At 35.7% G+C, this 15,442-nt stretch overlaps 1 protein-coding gene across 25 annotated transcripts in view; it reads left to right on the top strand.

Annotated features, from left to right (window-relative positions):
- NRXN1 (neurexin 1) overlaps positions 1-15,442 on the top strand; it is a 601,940-nt gene that overhangs the window by 266,064 nt on the left and 320,434 nt on the right. For all 25 annotated transcript variants that reach the window (XM_088532146.1, XM_088532145.1, XM_088532137.1 and 22 more), the window contains 3 exons: positions 8,169-8,291; positions 12,693-13,074; positions 13,575-13,765. In XM_088532146.1, the coding sequence (XP_088388272.1) occupies positions 8,169-8,291; positions 12,693-13,074; positions 13,575-13,765 (696 nt within the window). The remainder of the gene's footprint in view (positions 1-8,168; positions 8,292-12,692; positions 13,075-13,574; positions 13,766-15,442) is intronic.

Raw genomic sequence — 15,442 nt, 5'->3', positions numbered from 1 at the left:
AGCAGTCTCAAGAAATTATGTGGGTTTTGATCCATAATGAGTATAAAAGTATTTTGAAGTACTTAGTAACAATTGCAAATATTTAAACATTATTCTCTTTACTATTAACTAACTAGGCTAAATGTTTTAATTTCCTCATTTTGTTTAAACCCCCCCTTCCATACACACACACACACAAAAAGATACAAGTGTAAGACTTTGTTGCTTACATATTTTTAAACAGCTGTGCCTTGGGATGAAGACACCTGTAAATTAAGAGGGGTTTATTCTTAAAATAAAGTCACAGTCCAATTTCTTTTCCTTTCTGTGCCAGCTAGTGATCAATCTGCTTGTTCTTAAAGACAATCTTAAAGATAGAATGGTAAAATGAAATATTTTAAAGTGTATTTTTTTCCTCTTACGTTCACTTTTGCCTAAGTAATGTTGTTTATGAAAAGGTAAATTGTGGATAAGTATACTTAAACTCTAGTTACTATATTTTAAAATGTTCTTCAGAGTTATGACAATCCTGGTTTGATATAAATGGGCACAGTCAATATTCAAGTCAGAAAAGCAAATGTGTGTTCAAAACTGTTTCTTTTCAGCTGTCATTAGAATCTAACCAAAGTATTACAAATATTCCAATTCTCTCAGGAAAAATAATCAAGTGTATCAACTTTTTTCTGCACAAATCAATGCAAATTTCTTCATTCATATTTTTTCTTCATTGGATTTAAGTGGAAAGAAAGGGTCTTAGTAATAGAAATGATAACATAGTTTTTTCTGATCTGTAAAGGATGTTCCCATCATCAGGCTACACTTAAAGCTACTACAGATAATTCTGCGCTCTGTTTACCTGCAGCCCCTGTGTAGTTCAGTCTTTTCTGTTTTTATTCTATGTTTCACAATTCAGAAGGGTCACAAGTGAGGATCACTCACTAAAAACTAGATATTTAGTTCATCTCCTGGTGAACTCATCCTTCCAAGTCGGATTCCAAATCAGAATTGTTCAGAGGAGACATCAAGGAACCTTTTTTGAATAGTAACCTTTACAGATAATTTCTAAATAATTTTTTTCAAGGTACTTTGCCAAGTGAATCATTCCCATTTCTTTGTAAACTTACAGAAATATCATTCTCAATGAGTCAAGAAATCCAGAACAGGAAATATATCTTTCTGCCTATGTACTTTTTTTTTTTTTTTTCCTGAGTAATCGAGCCATGAGCAAGGAGTATGTTGGCTGGTTAAAACCCAATACCTCTTGAAAATACAGAAAATGAACTTTAGCTTATCTTAGCATCTTTTTTTTTCCCCTTTGTTTTTTTTTCCTTTAGTTTCCCACAAATCATTACAACTGATAGAACTCTGTATTCCCACAGTTGCATTAAAGTCATATCAGAACAATTAATATTTACTTTAAAAAATGGTTGAATTACACTTAGAATTTACCCTAGGATTTTGGCACAGCCTAGAAAGCTGACCCTTATGCAAGGTGGGCAGTGACCTTACCACTTATCACTAATACCACCAGATCTTTTCAAGTGGTCTTGTTAGCCTACAGTAAATACAAAGTAGCTGATCTTGCCTTGAAACTTAAAATTTAAAGAGATAGTTAGCATAGAATTGTTGGGTGCTGAAGGTTCACACTAGGCTTAGCTACAGCCAAGTTATTCCCCTTCTCAGTTGTCAAGTTCAATGTGATTTCTGAAAATCTGTCTCAAAGCGTTCAGCATTGGGCTGAAAAAACAACAACCGTACGTTTCAAGTTATTGACTTTAGTGTGCTTTAGTTCAGGGCCTCAGGGTGGACTCATAAAACCTTTAGTGCCATTAGCACATTTTCTCTGGTAGTCATGTTCCTCGGAGAATGGTACAAAAGAGAAAACGTGCCCTTATTAAAAATAAAGGGATTTAGCTGTCTTCTGTTTTTTAGTTTCCAAAGGATACTTTCCTTGCATTAAAGGAGGGCAAATAATGTAAGAGAAACACAGCAGCACTTTTGTTTCCTTCTACTTGCGTTTTCTTTCATTAAAGGAAGGAAAGTAGAAGGAACATGTAGCTGCCCACAGAGTTATTTGTGTTTTTCTTACACGTTTAGTTTGATGTGATTTATCAAACTAAATTAAACAGAAGCTTACTCCTTAACAATATATGTTTTAAGTGAAGGAATGTATTGAGAAATGTTTCTGAACTGGGCTAGAGAATTAATGATGAAATAACAAGATCAATTTTAGATTTTCATGTAGCACTGTAGGGTCGTATGTAAATGTGTTCGCAGTTCCAAAAACATTTTTTTTTAGAATATGGAATAATTAATATAGACCCAGTTATTAACAAGAAAAGCACGCTTCAGATTTTGAGCGTATGTGTATAGATAAGTGTGTGTGTGTGTGTGTGTGTGTGTATAGATATATATATAAAAGTATATATACATATATACTTTTAATGAGGCAGGAGAATCTAGAGACCAGGGCTTTCAGCTCAAATGTTTACCATTTTGTGATCCTTCTTTCACTGTCTTAGAGAAATGAAGCAGTGATCCCCAGTCTGCTTGAAGTGAATAGACTTTCACAGGACAAGCATTTCTCATCACCACCCTTCTTTGCACACAGCAAGAAACCACAGATATAATTTAGTCAAATTATAGCTAGTGTATGTTTATTCTGCCCTCACAATTTGATCCACTGACTCTATTCAGGTACTTTGATGTGACTGACAGCATAATATCTGGGAGCTTTAAAGAAATTAGGGTATTTTTGCCCTATTGTAACACAAATTGGATAGCTTGCTCGTGGCTAAAGGTAGACAAGGTTGGAGAGGGTGAATACTGAGCAGCCTAGAAGGTAGGCAGGAAAGGTATCTTAGCAGAAAAAACGAGAGAGGCAAATATGAGAGAGAGGGCTGAAAGACAGTGAGAAACAGATCTAAGAAACAGGAAGATCGCAAAGGGTCGCCAAGAGAGTGGTTAGTTTAAAAACCTGCCTGGCTCACCAAACAGGTGCACGCTCTGTCTTATTGATTACTGTCTTTTTGCAAGTCAGGAGCATAACAAGAAGCATCACAGCCTGAGCTAGATCTGAAAAAGGAAAGGAAAATGGAAGAATTAAAGATGGCTGCAATATATAATATTGCAGAATATATGCATACATATATTACCCCAGAACATATGTATACATGCATATATGTATGCATATACATATATTACCTCAGAATATAGATACATATATTCTGTATATGTATAATATAAACTATATTATTGGTCAAAGAGATGGAAACAAGATTTAAAGGATGACAGAAATAATGATCAGTCAGCACTCTTGTGATTCATCTTTAAATGCTGTAAAAACTACAGAATGTATGATACATATGTTCACTGTATACATATGTTCAGTATATGTGCTCACATATATAGAGGCACAGACTTTTTGTGAATGCATTCCTGCATTTGTCCTGTGATTCAAGCATCTTTTCTTAAAATAGGTAAATGACTCATTTTTTTACATATCTGAGGGAGGAAAAAAGGATTTTTTTTTTCTTCTCCGATCTGTTTATGATACACGATACCTGGAATGGTTATCTTTTGCATGCACCTATGGATTTTTCATCCACTCTATATTCATTATGTGTGTTGGTTTTCCTTACTAGTGAACTACATCAGCATTAAATACAGTCTGTTCATAGTTCATAGGTTCATAGGTCATTCGATAGGTCATTCAATAGAAGCTAATAATATTTTCTTAAGTATTTTGCTTAGCTTTCTGCCTTTGTGTACTAGGCTGAATGTAGAGAAAGTGACTGAATAATAAAAGACATGATAGTATAATATGTATGTATTATTCAGTACATAATAGCCTAAGATTTCTATTGCTCAGGAGAGTAAGGGAAAATCAGTTCTACAACTCGAATGATTAAAGCTAATGAAAGATGTTAGTGATTCTAAACTCCTTCAGTTTAGTTTCCCAATGACATTTTTTTAAAAAGCAACAAAAATACCCTAAACTGGCAATACTTTACCCAAATTACCTAAGGCAATTTGGCCTTTAATAAAGCTATTGTGGGCTGGAATATTTTGATCAAGTAGTGCAGATTGATATGTTTTGCTTGATATGTTTTAGTGAATGTACTGTTCTTGTAAAAGTTGAAATTTGAGTCTGTTAGGAAGAAAAGAACAGCTGACAAGGTTTTTTTAGCCTGCCATTAGATTTTGTCAAGTTAGTTTGTCAGCTTTACATGATAAACTAATAGGCATTACTGATCTTTAAAAAGCAAATAATATTTTTTATTAGTAAGAAGCATGGATAGTCAGGCAATTGCATGGTGATAGAGATTGATGATAGAGATAGACAGCTTTTAAAATATTAATGGCTATTATAATTAACTTGAATTTTGAGTTAATGAGTGATTGAGAAAACCAAGATTATCTTGGCAGCCAAGCAGTGTAGCAAAGACAACAAAGATTAAGAAGCCTTTCCCCGCGTGCTTCTGCATCTGGTTGTGGAGGAAGCCTCTCCGAACTTTCTCCAGGCTGCTGCATTCTAGAGATTCCTACCACGGTTTGAACGGTGGGTGGGACGCTGGCTGCTTGCTAGTACAAAAGCCTAGATTATAGGCAGGTTGGATGTACCCTGAAAAGCAGAGTAAATGGGACTGCACAGGGAATCACACCAACTTGCTCAGGTGTGGTTCCTCAGACCTACTCAGGTGTCTCTACACTTTAGATAGCGAAGTGGACCAAGTGACACTAGGTGAAATCTTGGCATTTCTGACCACAAAGTAGTCGTCTCTGCTAACATCAATCATGTCAGTTTTAGATCCTTTTTGTCTACGAAGTCCGTCAAATTTCAAATGGAAAAATCCCATTTAATACTGCTTGCTGTGATATGCACAGTCATGAGTTAGCAAGCCAGTCTGAAACTGTTAATGTTTTTAATATTGGCTGTAAACTGGTAGTAATGCTGTTTTCCTGTAACTGAGTTGGATTTCGCAGGTTAGTAAAGTGTTCCTTGAAAAATCTAGTTTCCTTTGTTGCTCTCTATTTTTTCTTGTTTCCTGTACTTTAGGATTTTCAATATCAAGCATTAATCATGATATTTAATACTGCAAGCATGTCTGGGAGGTATTTTGTATATGCCTTGGTGCTGGTGGATGCCATAATTAGGAGCCAACGCTAATTGCTATATTTGGCTCAGATACATGGTTTTGAATGTGTATTAGTGCAATACCAAAAGCTATCATGTTGTTTCAAAATGAATGCTTGTTTTTACAGAGCTCCTTTTAAATATTTATTTAAAATATCTCCCAATTTAAGTGCAGTACGATAAGTATCTTTGAAAGAAATAGTATGCATGCATGTTGCTATCAAGCTAACAGGTCTAATCAAAAATCAGCAGATTTTCAGTGCTTGGACTAGGCAGAAAAAGCTCCTTACTATCTAGTAAAGAGAAAAGGAATCTTTAGAGTATATTGAACCCTTTGAAAAGAAAATTTTATTTTGGAGGCTCTTCCATTACATGAAGAAACTACTAGTTGTAGTTAAATTCTGGATGAGGTGCTGAAAACAATTTAGGTCTTAAAACCCCTTTTCTGGCGTGCCTAAGGTAAGGATATAATTTAAAATATTTTGTGCTTTACTTCTTATGTTGAGCTGTTTTAATGTTCGTACCTGTCAGCTGGTTGCATAGTTTGCATTTTCTCATGCACAAACGAGGCTGTACAAGGAGTTACCTGATTATAAATGTATATGCAAATTTTACTGGTGTGGCCAGCTGTGGTCAAATTTGTAGGAGCCAGAAGCCAGTTTAGCCAGTTTATTTGATTCTGTGTATCTCTTTGTGTATCTCAAGTGCATGAAATCCACCAGTTAGTTACTTAAGCATTTAAAATAGAGAAAGACTGATATTGATAATAAAATTCATATTTAAGCAAGAGGGGTACTTAGTGGATGTTTGCAAGTTACTACCTCTCTCTGAAAGGAAAGGTTTAAGATATAATATTATTAGATAGGAAGAAAAGATATGAGAATCTAAGAGATTTAGCTCAGAGAGTGAGTGAGCACTGGTGTGTGTGAGAAGCAAATGAACTGTGTGGAACCAACACAGATGAATTCCAAAGGAAGCACAGCACGATAAATACATTAGGAGTTGAAGGGTGCAAGGATAGTTATTATACCACAGAAAATGTAAGAATCAGTTTTTTTTTTTTTTTAAATTAGGGCTCGATCATGATTTAAAAAATAAAAAATAACAGCAACAAACGAGCAAAACCAAAGTAGTTGGTTGTTTATTAATATTATGCCTATTCTTATTTAAATACAACAGCATGCTCTGTGAAGTGATGGGGAATAAGCAGTTGAGAATTAAAAGAAGTTGCGTCTAAAAATCATGAGAAAAGGTTAATACGTTTCAAGTAATAGTAAATGGTGCTTTGCTGCCTTTTGGCTGTTACTGGAAATTTTACACTTAAGCATTTTTGTAAATCCTTTCCTTATCTCTCATATCTAGTTAGGAGTTGTTTTGCTTGAAGCCCAAAATAAAATATGGAAAAATAGAAGTTGCAAAGGCACATGGCTTTCTATATCTGCATCACCATATCCAATATTCACTTAAATGTCCATTATTCGCTTAATGCAAAATTGGTATTTCTTCTGTTAAGGAAAAGTAAATATCTAAAAAAAAGAATAATTGAGGGAATTAAGGCCGGTGAGTAAACATAACTGTGGTTCTTACGGGTGTGAACATTGTTCATAGTGAAGATAAATACACAGGATTGGTCAGGGCCATATAGAACAGGCAACCTGGTATTAGTTGGAATTTTGCTGTCTTTGATACGTGTTTTTATTCCCGGAGATTGCTTGTTCAAATCAGAATAACAAAGATTGCATACAAGTGGCACACTCAACAGCAATTAAACAAATGCAGAGAGAAAAATGAAAAAATAAAGGAAGTTGAAATCTCTGTTCAATATGCTGCTATAGCTCCTGCTCTGTAGCTGTTCTACAAAGAAGAGATATGTCAAGATATTAGTGCCTTCCCCCTGCTATGTAGTCTGGAAGTCAGACAGGCTTTGATTTTAGAGAATGTCCTAAGTACCCATGTATTAATTGACCTCTTAAGTCCCATTTAGCCAGCAGGAGATGGAAAGGAATCCAAAAAGCCACACACACACAATAAATAAATAAATAAGGATAGTCATCTGGAAAGATGCGGTGGATGTAATAGCCTGATTGAATGTAACCCAGATATTTTCATTTTGGATATTACTTCCCTTTATGCTTTTCTTTTAGCTACCAGCAGCCTTTATTATGCTACAGGAACTTCAGGAAAAAAAAAAAAAAGCCAGGCTCTATCATGCAGGAAGGTAATAATGAACCACAGGTGAAGTATCCCTTTCGGAGCAGTAAATTAGGGCTGGGAATGGCTTGCTGCAGCAGCTCAGCCTTGGGCAGCTGCTGCTCATATCAGTGTATGTATGTATATGTATGTGTACACACATATACACACATACACACATGCTTATATAGAATTAAAAATATTTGTTGAATTGCTTACTGAACAGTGGACTACAAGAAAGATGTTGATGGTATGGGAAAGAGAAGTACAGTTTGCAGGTCAATTAATGTTTGAAGGTTCTGGTTGTGAGAATTTTAAGTAATCTAGATACTAAGGTAATGATCTTCTGAGAAGTGCCATTAAACATAGGCTGAGAAACTGATGTAGGTTTACTGAAGAACAGTTTAACGCACACAATTACTGCTTGTACTTTTCCCAAAAATATTTTGAATTGAGGAATAAAAATCCAGTATTGTCAACCCCTTCCTGAAATTTTCTTGCTGCCCCTTCTTAAAGGCTTACTTATGTCATTACAATTGCAAAACGAAAGCTCAAATCATTACCAGCATGTTTAATTTTTAAAATGTGTATCTAAAGCTGGATTGACTGTGCCTATTTATGAGAGCCTGCTTCATTAAATGTGAATATACAGTATATTTGTATACTTAATTATAAAGCAGAAATGTTTTAACATAGTGACCTTATTTTTTGAGATTTCCTTGTATTTGGTAATTTTCCTGCTTAATATGCCATTTGGTAAGTTTTGACATTTGCCCAGCCAGTCTCTCTTTCTCTCTCTCTGTGAGGTTCACATGTAAACTGATTTAAAGATTCCATAATGACTGTTTGGCATATCCTACAGGCAAAGGTCCAGAAACCCTTTTTGCTGGCAATAACCTCAATGATAATGAGTGGCACACAGTGCGTGTGGTCCGTCGAGGAAAAAGTTTAAAGTTAACGGTGGATGACCAACAGGCCATGACAGGTAGTGTGACATTGTGACTTTGTACTACTGGGGGGAGACACAAACCAGAAGGTGGCAGAACTGGAAAGTCTTTATTCTGAAAGTAGTAGAAACATTTGCTTTGGTCTTGGGTAAGATCTAAAATCCATGTGATGCACCTTGAAATACTATTACTGCAAATGTGTTTTTACATGTGACGTGAATAACGCTGCTAATGAAATTAATGAAAACCTTCTTGCTGACTTAAATGAAAGTTTTTAAACAGTAACTGGAGCAAAGTGTTTGATAAAACATTGATAAAAAGGCAAGCAAAATGCTCTTGGTGACACACCAAATTTAAATTAAGATTAGATTCTAGGCCAACAGTGTAAGAGTGAATTTCATAAATGTTTGAAGGATATTCATATGTTTTAAATCTTACTTCAACTGTCCTAAAAAAATAAATGCTATGGAAGGGGTTTATTTTATATGAAAGCCGCAACTGGTGGTGGTGGGAGAAAAAAATGACAGGAATGGTAGATGTACAAATATATTCCTATTTTGTATCAGGAATGAAGGGTTTGTTTTGAATTTGCTGCATTAAAGATAAGTCTTATATGAATGTGTTTTTAATAGCAACATCCTAGGATGCTAGCCCTAATTCCTTGGCCAATGCAACATTCCTTTTTATTTTATTTTTTTTTAGCAATTAGGTTTTTGCTTTGTTTTCATGTAGTATTAAATAGTTTCCATCTTTTGCCTCATCTTTGTTAAAATAGTAACAATGTTTATAGTTTTAAGAATGGAAAACACCTTGTTTAGGTCCTTTCTCACTCCAGCAGAACCTTCAAGGCCATGTCATTGCTGGAAAAAACATTGCAAGTGTCTTAAATCATAGCTGTAAAAATGCTGTACAGTTATATACTACTGGTGAATCTACTAAAGGTGAAGCAAAAAAAAGTTCTTCGTGTATATGATGATCATTCAAGCCCCGCTCCTAAGAAGGAAGATGGCTAGGAAAATGGTTATTTTGTTAATGTGAAAATAAAAATAGAGTAATAGAACAAACATACCAAAATTTCATCATCTTGCTGCTTCAAGTGGCAACTGAAATCATAAAGTCCATTTAAGGATTTTTTAGTTTGAAAAAGCTGTTTGGAACCAAATAAAATGCTATTTCTAAAAACAGGTGTAGATTTCCCATGCTTCTCAAGGCAGAACTTTTTAAAAAATGTAATACACATTACAGACCCATCAAAAGTACAGTTTTTAGCTTGTAATTCAGTTCCAACTGCTCAGAACAGCTTAAGCAGAACTCAAAATGTATTTGAAGGATTAAGATGAAGATGAAAGGATTCCATCATATATGTCGTAGTGATATGAATTCATAAAAACAAAGATCTCCAAATTGTTGCAGTCATTCTTAACTGTGTATAACTATAGCTATAATTACATGCCATAGTCTTGTTAAATAGCTGTTAAAGCCACTGAGGTTTTTTTTGTTTTTGTTTTTTTTTGTTTGTTTGTTTGTTTGTTTTTTTCCCCTTCCCCTTCAGTTGCCTCTTGATCAAGCAGAAGCGTTTCCTGCAGGTCAAACTTTTGGTATGACAGTTGCATCCTTTCCACAGGATATGGTGCTAGTACCTCTGTCAGGAACTGTCTTGTTGACTAGAAATTATTCTCCATTCTTCGGGCTAAACGTTGCCTACGTTTGCATTCATACATGTTTAATTTTATTCTTCTCCTGGGGGATGAAGTTGTCCTCCATTGAGTGGAGGAAGCTGACACAAGAGAAGGACTAGAGGGAACCTGAAATTTTGCCTGATGAGGAAAACCTGCTGCTAGTTTCAGGAAAGTTGCTTTTTTTTTTTTTTTTTTTCCCCCAGGGAGAATTAGTGCAGCAGTGTCACCTTTTTGTGATACAGTGTGTTGCCAAACCGTTTACCAGCCAACCCCTTTTTAACATCTAGTGGAAAGTCAAATGTACACAATCCAATTATATGCGGAGTAGCTTTAAACATCTTGACGGAGAGGTGGAAGTTGGCATAACACATTGGTGCTCTACCTTCCTCAAAACTGCCTTGAAAGTTTTCCTTAGCTGTCTGAACAATTGGAAATGTGGTTCAAGTATAATCTGGTACTTTTTCGTGTGAGAGGGTGATTATAGGCTTATAAATGACATGATTAAGAAGGGTCTTCTCAAAGTTCCGTCTTTTTCCCTACACAAGCCGTTTTTGTTTTTTACTTTTTTTGGTTCCTTCTGCTATGCCATATATGAAAAAAACCCTGTCAGTTCATGAAAGCTTAAGCTAGAAAGGAAGCTATTAAATAATCCAGTCTGAATTTCCATCTTTTTTACAGGTTAAAAAATGCCAGCTATTCATCCATGCATCAAGCTCGCTATTGCTGCATGGTTAAATAAGATCATTCAGAATCATAACTAGTTCTCATTGGAAGTTATATAGGTGATTTTGAACATTTTTTGATTTGAACATTTGGAGTAAAAGTGTTTAAATACACCCCATCCTCAAGCCCTTTTATTTTCTAGAAGCATAAAATGAAAATGGGATGAAGGAGATATTATGGTTGGGTAGAATTGGAAAGGTTATCTAGTTCATGATTATGAACAGGTCTTATATGGCCTTTTGAAAAAGATCCATGGCATTATATCAGGTAATACGTCTTGTGCAGCAGCCTGACAAATTCAGAAAAAAAACCCACCCAGCTTGCAAGCATAAACCATCATCTCTCCATCTCTCTTCAGAGCTGTAGTTGCAAATACTGTGCACCATTACGTGAAGCTTCAAGTTCTGTTAGTTCTGTCATTTTTGTACAGCTAAAATGCTAGGAGGAGGTTTGGGATGTGAGGCCAGGTTTCTGGAGCTTTTTCATTACTATGCCCAAGAAAGAAATATTTTTCAGGTAGTGAGTGTAGTGAGGATGCTGTGCTTAGAGGGCAAAGCTTAGTGGGTTTCTGCTATGACATTCCTGCAGTGCCATCTGAAGTGATATAATACAGGAATGCATAACATTTACCCCTAAAACAAGATTTTCATCTCTCTGTAGCCAAGAGAGCATATAGCTGTTGGCCTTGCAGAAGGTTGAACATTTAGCATTTTTCAAGATAGTTCTCCTCAGGTATTAGTGAACTTGCGAGAATGAGCCAGAGAGCTAAAATCTCCGGAAGTGATGTTTACAAAGAAGTGCAACCAAAGGGCTGTCTTGGGGCATTCAGACGCCTCTTGCATCTTGGGGATTGACACCAGTGCTTTTTTGTGTAGAGTTGCTCCTTACTTTCTTTGTATTCTCTGAGCAAGGCGAAACTGATGTACCATGCCGTGGTTCTTAAAAGGTAGATTGTGTTAGGATTTATTAAGAATAAAAGCTATTTTGTCATTGTACCCACACAATGTGACCATGTATCAGCCTTGCGATGTCACTATCCCAGTTCTTTGAAGACAGGGCCAAGGGCCCTGTCCCTCCAAATAAGGACAGTGGGAAGAAAAAACATGTCTAAATATGTGCTCTGTCAGAAAACAGAGCTATTGAATAGAACGGGGGGGGGGGGGGGGGGGGGGGCCGGAGTTGGTCTGATGTAATTTGGTCTGCATTTAGTCACTGTTTTAAAAACTTCCTTACTTGCACCCAGTGTATTAGCAGTGTAGCTCCTTTCTCTCAGAGTTGCTATGTATGGTCCAGCAAATTTCAGGCTTTCTGCTTTACCAGAGGCCTTGCCTGACTTGGACTTGGAATGACTGAAAGTTAATGCAGGGGCCTGTGTGTGGAATGCTCTCTGCAAGCACTTTTCAGGACAAGACGCTGGTCCATGCTGCAGCTTCCTGCTCCCTTCCTGCCTCGGGCTCTCCACACAGTGGCTTTTCCCTATAGCAAAAAGCCTGCAGCTTTCAAAGGAAGGCCCTGTCCTGCTTCACAGGCTTGCAGCCAACCTAGATACCTGAAACTGCTCGAACAGGAAGCCTTGCTTCCTTCGTGTACCTTCAAGTTAAAAACACGGAGTAGCGTCCCTATCTGTTATGCTTCTCAGTGCCATGGAAATCTAACACTTGGCCCTTAGTTTCACCCTTGTGTTCTTCATGTTGGATGTGTTGATTTACACTTCCTTCTGGTAAACTCCATGTCTGGTTAAGTGTAATTAAAGTCTGGGATTTGGTTGACATTTTGATATATTGTGCTATTGTGCATCTGTTTGGAGTTCATGCTGCTGGTCCTGTCCAACGTACTTGTCAGTGGAAAGACTTTGAGAGACTTCCTAGTAGTTTGGATGAACTTAGAAAAATCATCTTTGAGCCAAGAATTTGCTTGCACATTCTATAATAGAGCTATTCTGAAAAGTGTGAAATTGCTGTAGCTCTTTAACTGCATTATGTGCATTTTAGTGCCTTTTTCAGATACTAACATGTGTTTTCTTGTTCCTGTTTCAAGGTCAAATGGCTGGTGATCACACGAGACTGGAATTCCATAACATAGAGACAGGAATAATAACAGAGCGCCGCTACCTGTCTTCTGTGCCTTCTAATTTCATTGGGCATCTACAGAGTCTTACATTTAATGGCATGGCATACATAGACTTATGTAAAAATGGAGACATCGATTATTGTGAGCTAAATGCAAGATTTGGGTTCAGAAACATCATAGCAGACCCTGTAACCTTTAAAACAAAAGCAAGCTATATTGCGTTGGCCACACTACAAGCCTATACATCTATGCACCTTTTTTTCCAGTTCAAAACGACCTCATTGGATGGATTGATACTTTATAACAGTGGGGATGGAAATGATTTCATCGTGGTTGAATTAGTAAAAGGGTATGTATGGATTAGTACAGTGAGAAAAATGGTGAATTTAATGTGAGAAATGCAATGGAAAGTTTAGGATACAAACATTTATCTGATGGAAGATAGCTGATTGAACATTTCTGCATGTTAAGCAGATTCTTGTGCTTTATTGTGACTTTTTCTTTCAGATGAAGCTAGTTACCTGAAAAAAATAAGTAAATACTAGGTATAACTTAGAGTATTTAGCCCAAAGAAATGCTAGTTTGTAGTTCTCTTCTCTACTGTGTTTGTATGTGTTGGCACGTGGAGGGGCTCAATATTTCTCTAATGTTGGGACTGAATCTCAGTGAATGTAAATGAATGGTGATTCCTCTGAATTAGGGTGTTTCCCCACTTGACATTCAGGTTTCTCTTCCTGTTTTACCAGTGATGCTGAAGAGTGCAAGGGCATAGATGATGACAGACATTAATTATTACTGTCCTTGGTATGTAAAGAAAAAGGAAACTTCCATTTTTTTCTCTTTGCACAGGTATTTACATTATGTATTTGACTTGGGGAATGGTGCAAATCTCATCAAAGGAAGTTCTAATAAACCTCTGAATGACAACCAGTGGCATAATGTGATGATATCAAGGGATACCAGCAATCTTCATACTGTGAAGATTGACACTAAAATCACAACACAGAGCACAGCAGGAGCCAGAAACTTAGATCTCAAAAGTAAGTAGAGTATACTGCAAGGTGCAGTATAGAATGGTAGACTGAACAAGTCATGTTTTTAAACTACCATATAGTTCTGTAGTACCGTATTAAATGTTGTACTTGATAATTAATATGTTCACAATAAATTACATTTTCTTCGTGTTTGTCTGATGATGGCAGTAATAGTTCTGCAAAGTTACCCTCAACTCTGAATGTGTGAAAATGTTGCATGGATACTCTACAGAAAAAAGCAGGAAATGAAAAGGACATGGAGTGTAGAACACACATACTATACTAAAAAATAGATGAAATATTCCAGAGCAGAATTAAAGCTTAAAAATCTTAAGAAAAGAGCTTGATTTTTACATGGGTATAGGTTGCATATGCCCAGGCTTTACAGTAAGAGTGCAAAAGCTTTGCAGAACTCATGATCTGCATATTAGAGGACTGGGAAGCATTTTGGTCTCTCCCTCACTGTAAAGCATCCTACATGAAACCTCTTTTATTTTTTGCTTGCAGTTGGGAAAGATAAATGCAATGCAATTTCAAATAAATCTATGTGCAGTAAATACACAATGTAATGTAGCTTTAATTGAACAATGTGATAAACTTTGTTTTCTATGTTTAAATTATTTTAGAGGATAGAGAGGTTCTTAAGATCCATTCTTATAACACAAACTAACATGTATACTTAAAAAAAATACTAATTAGTTGTCAGGGTTCCCACTCGAAGAGCTAGTTAGCATCAAAGGAAGATATATTTTTGAAAAGATATACTTTTTAAATATATTTAAGTATACTTTTTAAAACATTCCTACCTTGTTAGATACAAAAAAAAGTATATTATGGTCATATGAAAAAGTATTACATATTTTAAAATTTTTTATAAATCTTTTTTTAGGATAACCAAAATTTCATAACAGTCAAATAAAATTTAATATTTCAAAAGCCAGAAGGTTCAAAGTAGATATTAATATTCCATTGTTCCTTGTTCCTTGCTGAATTTTCTTTTAACTACCTCTGAGTCACAGATAATGAGCTGACCTTGGTAATTACCCTGGATTTTGTGAGATTTCACGTTTGCTTCACTTTAAAGTGCTATTATGATTGTGAGAAAGACTATGAAAACTCTATCTTGATATGTCATAATCTTTGCTAAAAACCTCTTTATTATAGATGCTTGGTTTCTGAATTAAAGCTTTTCAAAGGACTTTTGTGTCCTTTTCTGAATTGTATTTGGAAATTGACTGACTTTCTTATTTGTAAATACAGTCAAGGGTTTCTAAGAAATTGCATTTCAGAATTAATTTTGATGCTTGAAAAAAAAGCATACAAAAACCTTGTTCTTTCATAGTTAAGCTATTTTTGCAATCCTGTGCAGTACTTTGGTGGATGTGTATGTGGGTATTTGTATTTAATCTGGTTTTGTCAGCAGATTACTTCAACGGGAGTAAGTAAAATAACCCTGTTAAGAATTGATAACTGAATATTTATTCTAAATATTTCTCAAACAGAACATAGTGTTTTGATATCTTTATTATTGAAGTGTGTGTGTGTGGGGGGAAGTGCTTAATATAGGCACTAGAGGGCACTGGTACTTCATGAAATGTACCAGTGTAGTACATTCATCGAGAAATATCATAAATTCAGATAACCCATAAAATCCGACATTCCTTTGTTTTCTGCACTTGAAAA

The sequence above is a fragment of the Tinamus guttatus genome, unplaced genomic scaffold, assembly GCF_059628265.1.
Source record: "Tinamus guttatus ecotype Peru unplaced genomic scaffold, ASM5962826v1 Tinamus_guttatus_pri_ptg000456l, whole genome shotgun sequence".
In the NCBI taxonomy this organism is placed as follows: Eukaryota; Metazoa; Chordata; class Aves; order Tinamiformes; family Tinamidae; genus Tinamus; species Tinamus guttatus.
This window is presented reverse-complemented; position numbering and strand designations above follow the sequence as displayed.